This window comes from Cebus imitator, unplaced genomic scaffold (genome assembly GCF_001604975.1).
Source record: "Cebus imitator isolate Cc_AM_T3 unplaced genomic scaffold, Cebus_imitator-1.0 Scaffold218, whole genome shotgun sequence".
NCBI classification, from domain to species: Eukaryota; Metazoa; Chordata; class Mammalia; order Primates; family Cebidae; genus Cebus; species Cebus imitator.
Genome location: NW_016107533.1, coordinates 1,525,165 through 1,546,513, shown reverse-complemented (window position 1 = coordinate 1,546,513; position 21,349 = coordinate 1,525,165). Strand labels below are relative to the sequence as shown.

The 21,349-nt window shown below is 38.3% G+C and overlaps 2 protein-coding genes across 13 annotated transcripts in view; both read left to right on the top strand.

Moving 5' to 3' along the window:
- The window catches only part of FAM135A (family with sequence similarity 135 member A), a 147,963-nt gene extending 137,196 nt beyond the window's left edge, over positions 1-10,767 (top strand). For 8 of the 12 annotated variants that reach the window (XM_017549419.2, XM_037746038.1, XM_017549420.2 and 5 more), the window contains 2 exons: positions 6,684-6,797; positions 9,330-10,754. In XM_017549419.2, coding sequence (XP_017404908.1) covers positions 6,684-6,797; positions 9,330-9,535 — 320 coding nt within the window. In that variant the 3' untranslated portion in view covers positions 9,536-10,754. Of the gene's footprint in view, positions 1-6,683; positions 6,798-9,329 lie in introns of all 12 variants that reach the window. The other 4 variants (XM_017549426.2, XM_037746036.1, XM_017549418.2 and 1 more) reach the window with 1 other exon arrangement.
- A 5,719-nt stretch (positions 10,768-16,486) lies between these two features.
- The window catches only part of SDHAF4 (succinate dehydrogenase complex assembly factor 4), a 24,826-nt gene continuing 19,963 nt past the window's right edge, over positions 16,487-21,349 (top strand). Inside the window, exon 1 of the mRNA XM_017549417.2 lies at positions 16,487-16,584. Within this exon, the coding sequence (XP_017404906.1) occupies positions 16,521-16,584 (64 nt within the window). The 5' untranslated portion in view covers positions 16,487-16,520. The remainder of the gene's footprint in view (positions 16,585-21,349) is intronic.

The window sequence follows — 21,349 nt, the reverse complement described above, 5'->3', positions numbered from 1 at the left end:
ATGAAACAGAAACCTTCATATATTAATAATGGAAGGGGAAATTTTATTATCTTTTTGGAGAGTACATTTGTCAGAATTTTAAGAATTTATTCAGCAATTTCCTTCAGGGGTTTTTCCTACAGAAATCTCACACAATTAGGTTTAGGCTATTCATTGCAGTGTTCTACTGTTTTTATGTCCCCTCCCCTCTGAAGTGGAATGAATATAAATGTCCTTCACTAGGGAAATAGGAGACATAGTAAACATTAATCCTGGTAATTCCATGTAATAGTTTTAAAAAATGAGGTAAATATATTTGTACAAGCATGAAAAGCTGTCACCAAAATATTAAGTAAAAAAAGACAAAATAGTATAACTATAATCCCAGTTACATTTTTTAAATGAAAAATTGTGTGTATACCAAGAAAGGAATTTGTAACAAAATACAGATTTGCGTTAGGACATACTGTGGATTTGGTTCCAGATCACCATAAAAAAAGGTGAGTCACATGAATTTTTTTGGTTTCCCAAAGTGTATAAAAGTTATGTTTACACTATACTGTAGTCAGAATGTGCCATAGCATTATATCTTTAAAAAAAAAAGTATGCATGCTTTAATTTAAAAATACTTTATTGTTAAAAATGCTAATGATTGAGCCTTCAGCTAGTCATAATGTTTTTGCCAATCAGGGTAGTGACTGCTGAAGATTAAAGTGGCTATGGCAATTTCTTAAATTACAATGACAGTGAAGTTTGCTGCGTTAATTGACTTTTTCACAAAAGGTATCTCAGTAGCATGTGATGCTATTTGACAGCATTTTACCTGTAGTAGAACTTCTTTCAAAATTAGTCCTCTCAAACCCTGCCACTGCTTTTTCAACTATGTTTATGTAATATTCCAAATCTTTTGTTGTTATTTCAACAATGTTTATAGCATCTTCACCACAAATTGATTCCATCTCAAGAAACAATTTTCTCTGTTCATCTGTAACAAGCAACTTTTCATCTATTCAAGTTTGATCATGAGATTGCAGCAATTCAGTCACATCTTCAGGTTCCAATTCTAATTCTAGTTCTCTTGCTACTTCCACCACATCTGTGGTTATTTTCTCCACTCAAGTCTTGACTCCCACAAAGTTATCCATGAAGGTTGGAATTAGCCTCTTCCAAATTTTTGTTCATGTAGACATTTTGACCTCCTCCCATAAATCATGAATGTTCTTAATGGTGAATTTTTTCCAAAAAGTTTTCATTTTACTTTGCTCAGCTCCATCAGAGGAATCACTACCTAGGGCAGTTATCACCTTAAAAAATGTATTTCTAAAGTAATAAGACTTGAAAGTCAAAATAATCGTGGATCACATGGGTTGCAGAATAGATTGTGTTAGCAGAATGGAAACATCATTGATCTCCTTGTATATCTCCATGAGAGGTCTTGGTTGAACAGATGCATTGTTAATAAGCAGTAATATTTTGAAAGGAATCTTTTTTTCTGAGTTGTAGGTCTCAACTGTGGGCTTAAAATACCCAGTAACCCATGCTGTAAATAGATGTGCTATAATCCAGGCTTTGTTCTTCCATTAATAGAATACAGACAGAGTAGGCTTTGTATAATTCTTAAGGGCTCCTGGATTTTAGGAATGATGAGTATTGGTTTCAAGGTCCCAGCTGCATTAACCCCTAAAAAGGAGTCAGCCTGCCCTTTGAAGCCAGGCTTTGATGCCCCTCTAGCTATAAAGTCATGGATGACATCATCTTTAAATAGAAGGCAGTATTTTTAAGTGTAGCCTCATCATCATATACCTTAGCTAGATCTTCCAGATAATTTGCTGCAGCTTCTTTATCAGCACTTGCTGCCTCACCTTCCACATTTATGTTATGGAGACAACTTTCTTTCAATTTCTGCTAGCTTCCAACTATTTTCTGCAGCTTCCTCACTTTTCCCAGCCTTGAGAGAATTCAAGAGTTGGGGTCCTGCTCTGGAGTAAGCTTTGGCTAAGGGAATGTTGCAGCAGGTTTGATTTTTTTATCCATGCCATCCAGACTTTGTCCATATCAGCAATAAAGCTGTTTTGCTTTCTCATCATTTGTGTATTCACTGGAGTAGCCCTTTTAATTTCCTTCAAGAACTTTTCCTTTGCATTGACATCTTGACTAACTCTTTGGTACATGAAGCCTGTTTTTTAGCCTGTCTTGGCTTTTGACATGCCTTCCTCACTAAGCTTAATCATTTCAAGCTTTTAATTTAAAGTAAGAAACAGAGCCAGACATGGTGGCTCACGCCTGTAATCCCAGAACTTTGTAAGGCCAAGGCCGGGGATCATTGAAGCCTAGGAGTTTGAGATCAGCCTGGGAAACACAGTGAGATCATATTTCTACAAAAAAATAACAAAAAATTATCCCATGTATTGTCGCATACCTGTCGTTTCAGCTACCTGGGAGGTTGAGGTAGGAGGATCCCTTGAGCCCAAGAGATAAGAGGCTGCAGTGAGTCATGATTACACCTTTGCAGTGTAGCCTGAGTCAGAGTGAATCCCTGTCTCAAAAAATAAAAATAGTTAATATGAGAGACATGTGACTTTTCCTTTCACCTAAACATTTAGAGGCCATTGTGGGGTTATTCGTTGGCCCAATTTCCATATAGTTGTGTCTCAGGGACTAGACAGGCCCAAGGAGAGAGAGAAATACGGGCAATGGTCAGTTGGTGGAGCAGTCAGAGTACAGTCCATAAGTTCACCTTCTTATATGGGCATGGTTCATGGCATTGCAAAACAATTTCAATAGTAACATCAAAGATGACTGATCACAGATTACCATAACAGATACAAGAATCATGAAAAAGGCTGAAATACTGTAAGAATTACCAAAATATGACACAGAGACACAGAGTATGTACTGTTGGAAGAATCGTGCCAGTGGACTCGCTCAACACAGGGTTGATCCACCCACCTCGGCCTACCAAAGTTCTGGGATTATAGACATGAGCCACCATGCCCAGCCCATTTTTTTTCTTTTAAAGATGGGAATGTTACGGTTTTTGTGGACCTATAAGCCATACAAAAGGGAAAATTGATGATGCAAGAGACAGCTACTAGAGTCATGTTCTTAAATAGGAGAGATTAGGACCAAGTATAACATGAAAGGGCTGGCCTTAGGTGGGAGAATGGTCACTTCGTCAATAGGAACAAGAGTGAAGGTAGAACATAACGGTACAGGTGTGATGGGTGGGCGTGGAAGTTCCTTTAATTTCTTTTTAATTCTTTTAATTCTTCTTTATTCTCAATGAAACAGGAAGCAGATCATAAGCTAAGAGTGAAGAAAGTAGAAAACAGTTTGAGGAAAAACTGTCATTTAGGAAAGTATAAAAATGTACAGAGTTGAACAAGGCTTCCATAGACTCGGCAGCACACAGCTCTGTCTGAAGTGATAGACTGTGGACTAGTTCATGTAGACCTGATATGAACAGCACACCAGGAGTTGTGCAGTATGGTAGTCCTTTATAAAAACATAAATGTATACCTCTTTGAGAAATGAAAAAGCCAGTTGTGCTAATGTTATGTGACTGGTTTCATGGAGCTGGGGATAAAATTTTAGTGGTGTCATACCCAGATTCAAAAAGTACAGTGCCTAAAACAACTTGGGTACAAATGAAGTGGTTTTCACGTTTTTGGCTTGTTTACATCTTAAAAGAATTTTGAAAACCTTTGTGTCTCGTATGATTTTAGGATGACACCTAAAGAAAATGTTCTGTATATTTAAATAGTTGCAAAGGATGTATTTTCTGGCATATTGAGCAGTATATATGTATTTTAATTATATTTCCTTTTTTTTTTTTTGGAGACAGAGTTTTGCCCTGTCACCCAGGCTGGAGTCCAGTGGCATGATCCCACCTCATTACAACCACCACCTCCCGGGTTCAAGCAATTCTCCTGCCTCGGCCTCTGCTGTAGCTGGGACTACAGGCACATGCCACTGCACCTGGCTTAAGTTTTTGTATTTTTAGTAGAGACAGTGTCTCACCACATTGGCCAGGCTGGTCTCTAATTCCTGATCTCAGGTGATCCGCCCGCCTCAGCCTGCCAAAGTGCTAGGATTATAGGCATGAGCCACTGTGCTCAGCCATTAATTGTATTTTCATAAAATAGAAAGTCTCCGCTCATTCTATTGGAGTTACAGATTTAGCTCATCCAAATTATGGGAAATGTGTGCCATAAAATCCAATTGGCAGAGCCATTTCTCACTGTCAAACAGTCAAGTCAAACTGACTTTTTGACGGAAAAAGTTAGACTTTATATTTTGTTTGGTTTTCCAGCGACTCATACCGTAGTGCCATATACCTTAAGATGTGAAATAGATTAGAGAAATAATATCTTTCTCTTAGAAAGTGAGAGAAAGGCAAGTCACTTTTAGAAAAGAGCTCATCTGGAGGTTGGGATCTGGAAGTCAATTTTCTTTTTTTCTTTTTTCTTTTTTTATTTTTAGAGACAAGGTCTTGCTGTCTGTCACTTGGGCTGGAGTGCAGTGCTACAGCCATGGCTCACTGCACCTCCTGGGCTCAAGCAATGCTCACACCTCAGCCTCCTGAGTAACTAAGACTACAGTCATGAAGTACTACACCTGACTAATTTCCATATTTTTTGTAGAGACAGGGTCTCACTTTGTTGCCCAGGCTGGTCTCAAACTCCAGGGCTCAGGCAATTTTCCCCCATCCCCCTTCCAAAGTTCTGAGATTATAGGCGTGAGCCACCTCACGCAGTCTGGAAATCAGTTTTCTTAAAGCTGTACACACCTATCTATCTACACCATAGAAAGTCTTAGGTGACTCCAGGGGTAAATGTGTGAACACCTGTGCTCTAGGACACATAGATGATTCCCAAAGTAGCACTGATAATGTTGAAAATACTGATGTCAAATTGTGTCATGAGATGTGAGAATGAAGGGGGAAAAATCATTTTAATATTTGATACAATATTATTTTAAGTGTGTTCAATTGACTTCTGTAGACATTTGATTATTTCATATTTCTCCTTAGGATTGTATACATTCAAAATGCCATCTCCCCCAAAAAAGTGGTATAGTCTCATTAGGAAAAAGGAAGGATGGCCTTATTTTTGGCATAGATAGTATGCCAAAAATAGATAGTATCATATAGTCATACTTGGCTGTGTGTGAATCCATACTCTTCTCAAGATTTATATCCTTAGGTCAGGTGTGGTGGTTCATTCCTGTAATCCCAGCTCTTTGAGAGGCTGAGGCGGGTGGATCACTTTGAAGCCAGGAGTTCAAGACCAGCCTGGCCAACATGGTGAAACCCCATCCCTACTTAAAATACAAAAGTTAACCAGGTGTGGTGGCCCACCCCTGTAATTCCAGCTACTCAACAGGCTGAAGCATGAGAATCACTTGAATCCGGGAGGCAGAGGTTGCAGTGAGCCAAGATTGTGCCACTGCACTCCAGGCTGGGCAACAAAGTGAGACTCTGCCTCAAAAAAAAAAAAAAAAAAAAAAAGATCCTTGAGTTTCATGGGAGAAATAAAAAGTCAACAAAGGTCTCCTACATTTTCGATCCATAATAGTTCCCATAATTGCCCTGTCTCCAAAAATCCGAATGGCAGTAGGCATATAGTACCAAAATTTTACTGGAACATTCTAAGACAAAATTTCATGTACTACACACCCACATTATAACATATTACCATTATTGATTTGTGTCATATTTAATAATTACATACTTTTTTACTTACTAGTTCAAGCCAAATAGTAAAATTAGAACATTAGTAGTACTAAAGAGGTCAAGAACATGGTTTTAGTACTTAAATGAGTTAATTTGCAGAATATCTCAACATCCTAACCCCTAAATTCACCTAGTTTACTAAAAATGAAAATAGAGGCACCTGATAAAAATCTGTGGATGAATCACAAAACCTATTGTTATTACTGAAAAAGAAAAGCTTATGGCCTGGCATCATACAATCCCAGCACTTTGAGAGGCTTAGGTGGGCAGATCACGAGATCAGGAGTTCAAGACCAGCCTGACCAATATGGTGAAATCCCATCTCAACTGAAAGTACAAAAATTAGCTGGGCATGGTGGCAGGTGCCTGTAGTCCCAGCTACTCGGAAGCTGAGGCAGGAGAATCCCTTGAATTGGGAGGCAAAAGTTACAGTGAGCCAAGATTGTACCACTGCACTCTAGCCTAGGCGAAAAAGCAAGGCTACATCTCAAAGAAAGGAAAAAAAATTAAAAAAAGAAAACATAAGACATATTAAGCAATTGTCATAAATGAAAGTAAAAGCTTTAAATGATTTCCTGTGGGGTGTTTTGTTTAATGAGAGAGTATAATTTTGTTTCTTTTGAAATAGTCCCAAATATTGATGAATACCTTTTAGAAGATAAGAATGTCATGAAATACTTTCAATAGAACATTAGTCCACGTATTCTTTCCCCCCATCTCCACACCACTGAGCAACAGTGCTTGCTCCCAGTGCAAACACACATTCTCATATCAGCACCAAGACTGTGTAACAGTCAAGTGGGTTTCTTCTAGAGGACATATTGAAATTTGGAGAAAAGATTCATCAAGTATTGAAAAACTCAGAAACTCAGTACTGCTAAGGAAATTTATTTTTTGGTCACTTAATATGGTACTAATAACTTGTTTTAAATCTGGTTAACCACTGCATTATAATTTATTCTATTCACAGGGCTTCATTATTTCAAAAATGTTGTCCTAGTGGGATCGCTACAGGATCGATACGTTCCTTATCACTCTGCCCGCATTGAAATGTGTAAAACAGCTTTAAAGGACAAACAATCAGGTAATGCAATGAAAGTATTTCAGAGAGTTACAGCTATTAATGAGCTCTTTCCAAAATTTTTCTTGTGGTCACTTTTTCTCCCGTCACCCTTCTCTTTCCTGTTACTTCCTTTCCACCCATTTACATTAACAGCTATCCTCCTTCCATTTTTCTTCCTTTCTTCTCACCTGCCACGTGAACTGTCTTTACCAATAAAGTAGTTCTTTCATCTGATTACAAATGCCTCTCCATTTTGCTGCCTCAAAAGTAGTTCATACTTTGATTTTCTCTGAATTACTAGGATCGACAATTGTGGCCATCACTGTTGCATGTTCTGCTGTATCTCACTTTTATGCAAAGGTGGAAACAAGGATTTGCCCCTGTTTACTGATAGTAAATGATAAAGACTTTATTTGTTCTTTTGCTATTTGTGAATAACAAATTTAAATTCTAGCTATTTGGAGCCAGAAGGAGACTTGAGTCCTGTTTGTTCATTTTATAACTAAGGCACATAGATACTAAGTGGCTTAGCCAAAGTCAGTTAATTACAGGCTTAGGTCAAGCACCTGAGTCTCATACCTCTCTCAGTATTGCCTCAGTTCCGGTTTTGGAATGAGGCTGATTTTAAACTCCTAATCCTTTATTTTTCTACATTGTGGCAGTGAACAGCTCCTTAAGGCAAGAACCCTTTTAAGCACATTTTTATTGGCAGTGCCTAACATGGTTCCTGATACATGGTGAGTATTCTGTTCACTTAAAAAATGTTTATTATACATTTGTGACATCAGAATAACCTTTTCTTCTGTTCTAGTAAAGGCTAGAGTCCACCTAAGGAAAAAATTCAGAAGATGTTTAACCTTCAGATAAATGCCCTTTGTTTTAGCAGTGAGGTTCTGTGCCATTGGGGGGCAGGGGAAATCAAATGTTGAAGACATGTTTGGACTTCTTCCTGTAATAACATATTTTTAAAATAGCTTGGAACCACAAATCCAACCTGACTCACAATGAAAACTAAGAGGAGAGGTGGGAGTAAAAAGTGTTTTGATGAGTATGTATTATATCAGTCTTTCTCTTAAACACCTCTCTTTTCTAGATCTGATTGTGCTTCTGTGTACTCTTCCTTTCTTGTCATTCCTCAGGCAGCATCCTTCCTGTCCTCTGAAATTTAATATTTACCTCTCCAAAGCTGACAGGTTCCATGGACACTGTTAGTACTCATTTATTAGTGATATAGTAGTACATAAGCGTTATAAACAATGTTTTTTCCCTTATAAGGCAGTTTATACATTTATGTGGATATATTCTAATCTTTACCTTTTATGTGCTTAGTATGACCTCAGTAAATCCATTGTAAGAATTAGCAAAACATAGGTTGGGCACAGTGGCTCATGCCTGTAATCCCAGCACTTTGGGAGGCTGAGGCGGGAGGATCACTTTAGTCCAGGAGTCTGAGACTAGCCTAGGCAACATAGCAAGACCCCATGTCTACCAAAATTAAAAAATTGGCTAGGCTGATTAAAATGGTGGTGCATGCCTGTGTGGTCCCAGCTACCCAGGAGGTTAAGATGGAAGGATTGCTTGCTCCTGGGATGTGGAGGCTGCAGTGAGCTGTGATCATGCTACTGCACTCCAGCCTGGGTAACAGAGTGAGACCCTGTCTCCAAAAAATAAAAAAAAAGAATTAGCCAGAAATAAGGAGAGAGGAGCATGAGTACTAAATAAACTCACAGACTAAACAAAAGATACTGTTTGTTATTTAAGCCAAGCTTACATTGTTCATCTGACTATAGGAGGTTGCTATTCTTTCTTAAAATAATTTGGAAATTTTGACTGCCACAGAAACCTTTTTAAAGTATTTGCTGTAGGCCAAGTTTGTAATTTTGCCTTGTCAAAATGTTTCATCATGGCTAGCTTATTTTCATAATTGTTAAATGTTAAAGAAAACTATTTCTTTGTTATAGCCATTGCTTTGAGTTAAAAGTATCAAATTTCAGGGGGCGTGGTGGCTCACGCCTGTAATCCCAACAGTTTGGGAGGCCCAGGCAGGTGGATCACTAGGTCAGGCATTCAAGACCAGCCTGGCCAACATGGCTAAACCCCATCTCTACTAAAAATACAAAAATTAACCAGGTGTGGTGGTGCACGCCTGTAATCCCAGCTACTCAGGAGGCTGAAACAGGAGAATCGCTTGAACCCAGGAGGTGGAGGTTGCAGTGAGCTGAGAGTGCACCATTGCACTCCAGCCTGGTCAACAAGAGCGAAACTCCATCTCAAAAAAAAAAAAAAAGAAAAATTAAATTTGAAAAATAATGTATATTAAATCTGTTACTTCCACTTAACTAGATAATGTGATTACTTATATTTTCTATAAACAGTCCCAAAAATGATAGTTGAAGAAAAACTAAACCTTTTTTTAAAAAAGATCCGTTTTTCTGCTTTATCTGGAAATAATGTAACTAGATTTTATAACTTACCTAAAAATTGGCATAGTTTTTTTTTTTTTTCAATTACTCATGTGAACTAATTTTCCTTTTTTTTCTGTTTATTTCACAGGACAGATCTATTCAGAAATGATCCACAACTTGCTTCGCCCAGTTCTGCAAAGCAAGGACTGTAATTTAGTTCGCTACAATGTCATCAATGCATTGCCCAATACAGCTGATTCACTCATTGGGAGAGCTGCACATATAGCTGTTCTTGATTCGGAAATATTTTTAGAGAAATTCTTTCTGGTTGCTGCCCTCAAATATTTCCAATAGTATAAAAGCATTGTTAGCAACTGGACAATTACCTCATTCAACAATGTTTCAAATAATGTATTATATTAAAATGTAGATGCTGATAAGTTCTAAAATATTTATACCTTTTTATATGGAAGATAATTTATATCATCCATGTTTAGAGCTTTTTAAACATCGACTTTACTTTCTAGGTAATGTGGCTGTGCAATATTTTTTTAATTTTATCTTTTTACTTTTCTATTACTTTTTCATATGTTTTGCTACCTAAGTATTTCAGTGGAACTTTAAGCCCATACCTATGTCTGATTTTATTATTGGCTTTCCACAATTCTTACATCAGACTACATTATATTAGAGACCATTATTGCTAGAATAGCATGGGATTTAAAATTTTCTAATACTGGGGTATCATTTAGTTAATTATAAATTTTGCTTCTCACATTTTACTGTGTTTTAACTGGAAATAAAATTATGGCTGCTACAATATATTTTTTGAAATCAACTTCTGTAGTTCTAAAATACACCTTTATCATACAGTCAAACCAGGTAGTTCATATATGACAGTGTCATAAAAGTTTTCTATAAAGTCATTACTATTGCTAAGCATATGTCATGCCTATTAAAATACATTTTCTACTGGTGAGTTCAACATTATTTCTCATAATGACTTTTATTACTGGAAATTTCCTGTTCATGTTGGCAGCATATAAAAGATTTTGAATGTTTGAATGCCCTCTGCCTTGATTTGGTTGGAATTTTTGCTAAATTGATAATGTTGCTTGAACTTTCTGACTACATTTTCTTTAACTTTTTTCATGGCCTTCCTTAAATGTACATAATTAAATGTTGAAGTTTATGAAATACTTTTATGAATTTAGATAATTTTTAAATATTAAAATTTATTGAACTAAAAATTAATGTAAATAATTCATGTTAAAAATGGAACAGAATATTTAACTTTACATGTTTGGTGATACAGATGCAAATGTTTTTGATATATGGAGATGTTGAGTCTGACTTTACTAAAGGTGCTGAATAGCATTAAATTCACTATTTTTTTTTTCTGTTTTACTTGTGAAAATAAAAATGCACTAAGATTGGTAGAAGTTCTGTTTGCACTCACTTATTGTGACAGACAGAGGTTTTTGTAAGTATGTATTGTATAATCAATGCATGTTTATTTTTAGCATTGTGTTATTGCCTCTGGTGTTAATAAATGAGCAAATGGCTATCTGGAGGGACAGCCACAACACTTGTAATCCTTTGCTTATTCTCAGATTACTAGAGGTATATATATTTTATTTCTAATATAGGCCAGCCTATTGTATCATTTGTATAATTTATATCTTTTGTTTATATTATTATAGTTAAAATAATTTTGATTGCTACTGATTATTTACTTTTAGAAAGTACTCAAAATTTTCATAAATATCCCAAGTGCATTATAACTAGAAAATGTAAATATATACACTAGCCACAATATATTTTTGCCAAACACATTTTTAATATTTATATATCTTCACTCTGAGTTTGAAATATGCATCTTCCAAGTTTGGATAATTTTCAGATTTGTCAAAGGACTCATTCTTAATCATATAAACAGTATTTGAGTGGAACTTGCTCTTATCATAATTGGTTGATTAGTTTTTGGCTATTTTAATACAGTTTTAAAAGCACATCTGTGTTCATGGTTAAAAATCTAACAAATTTAACCTCTTTAATTTATCTGGGAAACCATCATGCACTATTCACCTCCCAATTCAAATTGTGGGAGATAAGGTGGAGTTCTGGGGGAGAGAGGAAACAATTATCTGAAATGGTATTACTGACGCTTCTTTAGAGAATGAATCTCTTTCAGGTATACCAGTAAGAGTTCTTGGTTGCAAACAACAACAGAGAATTATGATCAACTTAAGCAGAAAAAGAACTTATTGGAAGAGGATCAGGTAACTCAAAGAATTGATGGCTGGAGAGCTGGGTTTGGAAAACAAATAGAAACCAAAGGAAAGTAGATGACCAGAATCATAGCCAAGTTCTGATGACCTCAAAAAGAGCTGGATGACCCTGAAAACTGGATTTCAAGTACTTCTTTTACTACTTCAGATTCAAAGTGTGGTAGATTGTCCAAATGACCAAGTTTAAGTCTTGTGCCAGTGCTTGAGCTGTCCAGCATCAAAGACAGCAGGTGTATCTGACCTTGTTTCCACTGTAGAAAATGGGACCTTTTATTCTACCAAGGTTAACCAAACATTAAATGGATTTGATGACAGCACCAAATACAAAAACACATCAGATGTACTATAGTCCATCTTATCTTCCCAACATCTGCAAGCACAATTCTCCCCATATTTACACATTTAAAATGCATCTTTCTCACATAGTACTACTATCCCTCTTCAGTTTTAAGTCCAGGACCTCAGTGTGATGTCCTCTGATTCTGTAATAATCTCATCTCAACAGTTTGCAACTCATAGACTAAATTGTGACCTAACCACCACCCCCATACATATTAACAGCATAATAAGATAGGAAAGAAGCTGAGTATGGTGCTTTATGCCTGCAATCCCAGCATTTTGGGAGGCTGAGGTGAGAGGATGGCTTGAGCTAGGAATTCAAGATCAGCCTGGGCAACATAGCAGGACCCCATCTCTACAAAATAATTTAACTGAGCCTGATGGCATGCTCCTATAGTCCCAGCTACTTGGAAGGCTGAGGTGAGAGGATCACTTGAGTCCAGGAGTTCAAGGCTGCAATGAGCCACTGAACTACAGCCTGGGTGACAGGGATACCCCCAACTCAAATATGTGTAATACATAAGAAATAGAAAATTACATAAACATGCATGAGCCAGTGAGGAAGAAAATAAAATAGAGCAGTACTTTGCAAGTGTCCTTGGCAAGGATTACCTGGACTACTTTTATCAAGACCCTGTTACAGACCAACTGAATCAGAATTTTCAGGATAGTGTAAAGGCAGCGTCATGTTTTATGTCCCAGGCTTCTCTAATAACACATCACAAATACAGTTCTCAGTTCTGTCACCGGTCTTGAATATGGATGGTTATGACTCATCACCACTGCCACCTATTTTCTGTTTTCTTTGTGATAAACCAGCACCTCTGCTGATCAGATTTATTTATCCAGGGGATCTGAGGTGTGGGTGGTCTTGCCTATATATAGTTGTAATAGTCTTATATGTAACTTTTACCATTAAGCATGGTATTTTTTTAAATATTAAAACATGGTATTGTGAGGAGGTATTAAAGAAGATCCTCTGACTTCTGGTCATTCTCTTCTCCCTACACTCTCTTCTCCATGGTCATCAGGGCCAATCATTCCAGCTAGCACCATCACCACTTTCTCTAATCTTAACTAGAGGAATGAGGTCAAAATAGCCAGGTGGCAAGTCCAGCTAGACACAAAAATTGCTAATACAAACAGAACCTGGACACACAGAGACGGCTGGCAAGAGCATTGAAGAGTCTCAGCTTTTATCCTACTTACAAGATTACAGGCTAGGTTGCTGCAGTTTCATGGATACTGATAGGATACTCCCGGGTAAACGATAAAACAGCTTTATACAGCAAAATAGAAGCCAGAGTGTCAACATATTTACATCAGTTCCTATAGCCCAGTTCCCACACTGTGATGCAGAGGGCCAGATGATGCCTGTGCACATGGGGGGGCTGCATTCCAGGAAAAGAATCCAGGTTCAAGAATGAAGCAGTTTTTGAGCAAACAACAAAGGAGCTAGTCTTTTTTCCTCCAGGGAGAAGCAGTTAAATGGTAGTAATGTTGTGATTGCCTTGACCTACTTAAGTGCCTATGTGACTAGCTACAGAAACTGCTCAGTATCAGGAGATGGATAAGACTTGCAGTCAGGTACACTCAGTAATATACAGGCATGTTCAGGGACCGTGGCAGCTTGTCTCTTTTCTCCCACAATGGAAAGCAAAATATATTTTATATCATTGTATCACATGCAATAGTAAGATGTTAGCTCCTTTTCTACTCTGATCTCTGTTACTCTGTCAACAGAAGAGATATCACCAAATACTGTTAACTCATTTGGAACACATGACAAATCCTTCAGGGCAGTATCCCAAAGTGTATTTTCTCACCTGGTTCCAACACAACCTTCAATAAATCTGCCCATCGTTCCATAAAACCAGTCGCTCTTGGATGATGGAATACATAAGACTGAATCCTGCAGTCATTAGTCTCCTGCTTTACATCTTTCACAGCAGAATGAGTTCTTTGGTCCAGAAGCAATGTTGTATAGGATACTATATTAAATGCATGGAGTAGTGTGTAAAGGTATTCAATGAGTCCACAGAGGGAGTGAATAATAAGCATGAATCAGGAAAAGGAATCTAAATGCAGAATAATTGTCTGTTCCTATAAGAAGAAATTGCTACCTCCTTCATAATAGTAGGATTTCGCTGTAATCAGACTTGCCACCCAGGCCACAAAAAAGTACATATATCAGGGGATCAAGTTGGTCACTGCAGTTGGCAAATAGTGGTAGTAACCAATCAATCATTACAGAAGAAAGATGATGTTAAAAGTACATGTATGTCTCCATTCTTGCCACCATGGCTACCTTTTTACTGAGCTCACGGCTGCTGGGGGACAGGGAAGGAGGCTGAGTGATGTCCATAGAATGGGTCACTGTTGCAGCCCTTGTGTAATCCCCTTTTGAGAATGGCCTGGACCTAATGATAGGATACAGCAGAAGTGGCAGGATGGCACTCTCAAGATTACAGAAGGTCAGTGCTTCCATCTTCAATTGTCTTCCTTGCTCTTTGGTTCATTTGTCCCATGGAAAGCCAGCTGCCATGTTGCAAGATAGCCTTTGGAGAAGCCCACTTAACAACTGAGAAAATTTCCAGTCCAAAGTCCACAAGGAACCAAATCTTGCCAATAATCATGTGAATGAGCTTGGAAGCAGATCTTCTCTTAGTTGTGCATTTATATGAAACTGGGACTCCAGCCAACAGCTTGGCTGCAACCTCATTTAAGACCCAGAAACAAGTGTCACTCTGGCTTCTAGATTCCCGACCCACAAAAACTGTGAAAGAATAACAGTTTATCGTTTTAAGCCAATAAATTTGGAATAATTTGTGAGGCAGCGATAGATAACTAATAATAACCTTGTTCTGATTAAGAGCACTTCTGCAATGGGAGCCTTTTCTTTTTAACATTCAATAGGACCCAAATGTTTTTATGTTTTGAGGCCACTTTGAGAGGTTCTATTCAAAATGCCTATTCCAAAACTTTTATATTCCCAGTTCCTAGCCACTTGACAAACCAGCCACTGCCTATGAAATGATATCAATTTTTATCTCAAGCCATATCTCTTTTTAGGCAAAGCATACAAGATAAGCTAAATACTAGCCAGTCGCGGTGGCTCACATCATCTGTAATCCCAGCACTTTGGGAGGCCGAGATGGGTGGATCCCTTGAGACCAGGAGTTCAAAACTAGCCTGGCCAACATGGCAAAACCCCATGTATAAAAATAGAAAAATCAGCCAGGCATGTTGGCGTGTGCCTGTCAAAAAAATAAAATAAGCTAAGTTCTGCATGCTGGAAAGAATTTTTTTTCCCTCTGCTGTTCCTTGAGGGCCTCTGTTAAGAGGCGCTCTAAATATGAAAAGCAGTCAGTTGCCAGCTGGGCCAGTTTATTGAGCAAAGCCATCCTCCAACTTTGAATTTTTTCCTCAGTCAACTAGTCACAAGGAATTCATCATTAGACTAGATATAAGCTAAAAGTCAAAAGCATGACCTTAGGAGTATGAGCTCCCTGCAAATGAAAACTGTTTTGGTTTTTACTCTGGCTCAGTTCTGTGTATCCCACTTCTCTCTTTTTTCTTTTCTTTCTTTCTTTTTTTTTTTTTTTTTTTTTTTNACATGGAGTCTTGCTCTGTCTCCCAGGCTGGAGTGCAGTGGCATGATCTCTGCTCACTGAAATATCTGCCTCCCAGGTTCAAGCAATTTTTCTACCTCAGCCTCCCAAGTAGCACAGGTGCATGACACCACACCCAGATAATTTTTGTATTTTTACTAGAGACGGGGTTTCATCATGTTGGCCAGAATAGTCTCAAACTCCTGACCTCAGGTGATCCACCTGCCTCAGTCTCCAAAAGTGCTGGGATTATAGAAGTGAGCCACTGTGCCTGGCCCACTTTCTCTTCGTGAAAAGATCTCCTTATCCAGAAGAACCAGATAATTCTTAGTTCATGATGAGAAACTTTGATTGCATAGCCACCTTATGTCACATGGTCAAGACACAACCAAGGCCCAATAGCAAGCCAGAAACTTTTTTTTTTTTTAAAGAAAAGACAAAATTCCAGAATTCTGGGGGCCTTCACTGAGATTTTGTAAAGATTTCCACGACTTGCACAAAACATCCAGGTCTGCCACATCCACTCAACACTATTAGAGCTGTTGGAATGTAAGGGTCAAGTGGCAGAGCTCCTTGCAGTGGAGGCTGGCCTGGATGGGGAGAGCCTTCTCTTGATCTGCACCTTACTGAAAACTGTCGCCTTTCATATCATCTGGTTAGTCGGTCAGAACTGACGAGTTAGGAGCTGACTGAACAAAGGTTTAAAACACAAAACAGAGGGAGAACTAGGTAAAAGACGCATTTTACATGAGTGAGAGAGTAAAAGGTGCTCAGTCTTTGTACACTATAAAAGAAATCTTCCACGGGACCTTTCGGCTCAGACTGACAGGCATGAACGGAATTATTCCCTCATCTAACTTCAGCCACGACTTGGCGTTTTAACAAGCAGTTCCAGGTGGCTTGGGTCTTTCTTGGCGAAAGGGCCGAGCCCTGCCTCTCTCCTTTTCTGCTGGAGCCTGGGCCCAGAGAGCGGATTCCTAAAGCCGGCCACAGGGGCCCCGCCCACGGAGGCCCCGCCCCGCCCCTCCAGGCCCCGCCCCGCCATTTGCTCCGCCCCCTACTGCTTTGCGCCTGTGCAGAGTTTGGGGAGTCGGCGCCATGACCCCATCAAGGCTTCACGGGTTCCTTTGCCGAGTCTCGTCCACCGCGTGGAGAACTGCAAGTAAGCACCTTGCCCCGGGGCCACGGCCGCGGGCGGGGTCTTGAAGGTTCATGCGCGGAGAGAGGCGCCTCCCGCGGAGGAAGTCGAGTGTGTCCGGAAGGTTCGATGGCGCCAGGGGCTGTCCAGCTTCTTCCGCTCAGCCGACCACCCCGTGGCCTGGGCAGGTGCCTGCAGCGTCCCGGGTCTCCGGTGGGACTAGAGCGAGAAGATCGCTAAGGCTCTTCCAGCCCCGAGGTCCGCTTCCTGCCGGACACGCGGTGGCCCTGCAGGACCATAAACATTCCGGGTTGTTCTTTTGGGAGCTCGAAGGGCGTACCACACTTTAATGTCCCTGAGAAAAATGCAAAAGAAGGCGCTTTAGGAATGGGAGTCATTGATTTACTTATTTACATCCAAAAAAAAATTGTTTACATCATTATTAACAGGAATGCACGCTCCTGGTCCAGCCTCCAGCAGAAAAGGATTTGTGGCAGTTTACAGTTTTTAAAATGGGAAAAGTGCAAAAGTGAGTCAAAGGCAAATAAGTATAACGTAAATTAGATGAAGCCAGAATTGTTAGTACAGAAAAAGCATTCATGCTTTCAGTAAAACCAACATTTTTAAACCCATTTTTGTTGGAAATTTTTCTCAAGATACTACAGGTAGCAGCCCAGACTATGCTAAACATAATTTTAATTTATGACACATGGAGAAGTTATGTAAGTTGAAAACAATTATTGCCCTCATTGTAAATGGCACTGGATTTCCATGCAGTTTGTTTTCCTTTGTGCAATCATTTTCCCCAAATACAAACATTTTACTTAATTGTGTAAGTGTTAAATGGTCCAGAAATGAATAATGCAGAAAGTGAAATTCCCACATTATTCAAACCTCAAGGTAATAACGTTAAAATTTTGTAGGCTCTTTTAACATCCCCCTTTCACTAGTTTTAAACAATTATGAAGTATTCGATACATATATATATATACATACATACACACGTGTATATGTAAATATGTAGCACACAGGTAAGCCATGAAGCACAACCAGCATCTATGAACTCATTCTCCAATTTTAGAAATAGTCTCCATTGCCAAGGTCTCTATGTGCTGCTTCCTAACTGTGCAACTGTGTTTTTAGTCTTCATAGAAGTGGTGTCATATTGTTGACTTTTCTTTTTTCAGCTAACACTGTGCTTTGTGATTAATCCACATTGATAGATGAGGTTGTAGTTATTCATTAAATTCAACTGTGTGAACATATGATAACATTTTCCACTCCCTTCTCAAAGGACGTTTGGGTAATTCTAGAAACCCCAAGATTGGCTGCTACACATTCTTGTGTACCTTACTTGTGCATTAGTAGAAGGAGTGGAATTCCAGGCGTATGATATAGGTCTTTTGAATTTTACAATATGATGCCAAAGTGTAACCGCATTTTCTAAATCTATAGCAATTTTCACTTCTACCAACAGTATATTAGAGTTCCTGTTGCTCCACAAACTTGCCAAAACTTAGTTTTGTCTTAAGTTTTAATTTTTGGCTGCCTAGAGGGTGATGAAATGCTATTTCATTGTGATTTGGCTTTTCTGTGATCAAAGAAGGTAAAACATTTTTTCAAATAATAACTTATTGTGAAATATCTTTCTTTTTTTTTTTTTTTTTTTTTTTTTTTTTTTTTTTTTTTTTTTTTTTTTTTTTTTTTTTTTTTTTTTTTTTTTTGAGACAGAGTTTCATTCTTGATGTCCAGGCTGGAGTGCAATGACAAGATCTCAGCTTACTAAAACCTGTGCCTCCTGAGTTCAAATGATTCTCCTGCCTCAGCCTTTCGAGTAGCTGGGCTTACAGACACCTGCCGCCATGCCCAGCTAATTTTTTGTATTTTTAATAGAGACGAAATTTCGCCATGCCCTCAGGTGATCTACCCACCTCAGCCTCACAAAGTGCTGGGATTACAGGCTTGAGCCACTGTGCATGGCCTTTTTTCTTAACAGATTGTTTCTTATTTACATTCTTTACATGTATTTGTATACTAAACTTTTTTAGTTATGTTAAGTGTCAAATATCTCACTTTGTGGTTTGTTTCTGTCACTACAAGGCAGAATAGAATAATGGGCCTGCATGTGCAATCATGCAGCTTCAATATAAAAGATATTTTTTAATAAACAGATGTTTAAAAAAAACAGATATTGCTAATTTTATCTGTAAAATTTTGTCTTGATCCTTTTGTTTATTGCTACTGCTTGTGGTCTTGTCTAAGAAACCCTTCTCTACTCTAAAGTCATAGACATAGGCCCCTATATTTTCTTCTCAAAGGCCCCTTATAGTTTTGCTTTTCACATTTAAGCCTTTATTCTACCAGGAATTGATTTTTGTACATGGCGTGAGGCAGGAAACCAGTTTCTTTTTTTTTTTTTCATGTCAATCCCATGTCAAAACCTTGTCCCAGGTTCATGCATTTATACGACCTTTCCCCTACTGATATAATGCCAGCCATCATAAAACAAGTTTACTTATGTATATATGCATACGTTTATTTCTTGGCTCTTTTTTCAATTTCATTGACCTATTTGTCTGTTCCTGTGCTGATACTGCATGTCATGATAACCATAACCATAACTTTGTAATAAATCTTATAATTTTCTGACTGTTGCTTATATATAGAAACATGATGCTTAATGATTTTGTATCTAAATTACCTTATTAATTTAAATAATTTACTTGCAGATTTTGGGGAGTTTGCTACTCAGACATTCATGTTATCTACAAATAGTGACAGTCTAGTTTCTCCCTGTCTAATCCTTTTTTTTTGAGAAGGAGTCTTGCTCCATCACCCAGGCTGTAGTGCAGTGGCACAATCTTGGTTCACTACAACCTCCGCCTTCCAGGATCAAGTGATTCTCCTCCCTCAGCCTCCCCAGTACCTGGGATTACAGGTGTGTGCTGCCCTGCCTGGCTAATTTTTATATTTTTTGTAGAGTCAGGGTTTTGCTGTGTTAGCCAGGCTGATCTTGAACTCCTGGCCTCAAATGATCCACCCGCCTCAGCCTCTCAAAGGGGTGGGATTACAGGCTTGAGCCACCACCCCCCTCAGCCTCCCTGTATAATCACTATATCTTTTTCTTTCCTTGCTCAGATTTCCAACACCTTGTTGACTAGAAGTGATGACAGCAAGCATATTTATCTTGTTTGTGATTATAAAGGGAATGCATTTGTATTTTTTCATTAAGGTATGATATTGGAATCATTTAAATCTGCCACATTTTTTTTGGAAAGTCACCATCTCCTAATAACTTTTAAGGCATATTTTATAAATGAATCCTCAGGGAAGACTTGTAGCTATCTCCCAAATAACTCTGTTCTTTTAAACAAAAAAAATTACCTTCTTTTTGTTGTTGTTGTTGTTGGAACTCTTTATTTTGGATTTACATTTACTTACTGGATTTAATGATCCATAACTGGGGGTCTTCAGTCCAAGCCTTCTACACTCCCTTCGTGAAATAAAATTTCATGAAATATGAGGAAAAAAAGGTGTGATATTAGCTACAGTTATACCCTTTTCTGTTTAAGGAAGTCCCTTTCTACATAGGATTTTGGGATTTTTTTTAAATTTTGTTTATGTATTTGATTTTGGTTTTGTTTTTTGTTTTTTTGTTTTTGTTTTTGTTTTTGAGATGGAGTCTCCTCTGTCACCCAGGCTGGAGTGCAGTGTCGTTGATCTCAGCTCACTGCAAATTCCACCTCCCGGGTTCAAGTGATTCTCCTGCCTCAGCCTCCTGAGTAGCTGGGATTACAGGTGTGTGCCACCACGCCCAGCTAATTTTTGTATTTTTAATAGAGACGAGGTTTCACCATGTTGGTCAGGCTGGTCTTGAACTCCTGACCTCAAATGATCTGCCCATCTTGGTCTCCCAAAGTGTTGGGATTACAGGCGTGACCCCTGTGCCCAGCCTTGTATTTGTTTCTTAATGATGAGTAAATCTTGAAGTTTACTGAGTTGATTTTTCTCATCTTACTGGGGTGTTTATTTTTCTGCTTTCATCTGTCGAGGTGGTAAGTTACAGATTTTTCAGGTGGTAAATCACTGGCATTCCTAGAAAATATTCCAAAGAATTATGGTGATTATATTTTTAAATATAATGTTGTGTTTGTTGTGCTTATATTTTGTTTAGAAATTTGCTGTAATTTTCTTCTCTTATACACTGCAACCTCTACCTCCCAGGTTCAAGCGATTCTTCTGCCTCAGCCTCCCGAGCAGCTAGGACTATAGGTGCATACCACCACATCCGGATAATTTTTGTGTTTTTAGTAGAGACAGGGTTTCACCATATTGGCCAGGCTGGTCTCAAACTCCTGACCACATAATCCGCCCACCTCGGCCTCCCAAAGTCTGGGATTACGGGTGTGAGCCACCGCGCCCGGCCTTTCCTGGTTTTAAAATTAAGGTTATTCTAGCCTCATAAAATACATTGGGGATTCTACTCACCCTTCTCCTTTCTTTGTTAAATTTTGTTTAAGATTGTAATTATCTATTCCTCGAGGGTTTGTTACAACTCCCCTGCAAAACTAGACCTGCTCTTCTCTTTGAGGGAAGACTTTAAATTACTTGTTTAATTTCTATATAATTATTATACTTATCAGGTTTCCTCTTCTTAAGTCAGTTTTGGTAAGTTAACTTTTTCTTTTTTTGTTTGTTTGTTTGTTAAAAAATATGTACTCCTAAAACACAAACAAACAAACAAAAACACTTTGTAAATCAAATGAGTGTAACACTTCTTGATTTAAGG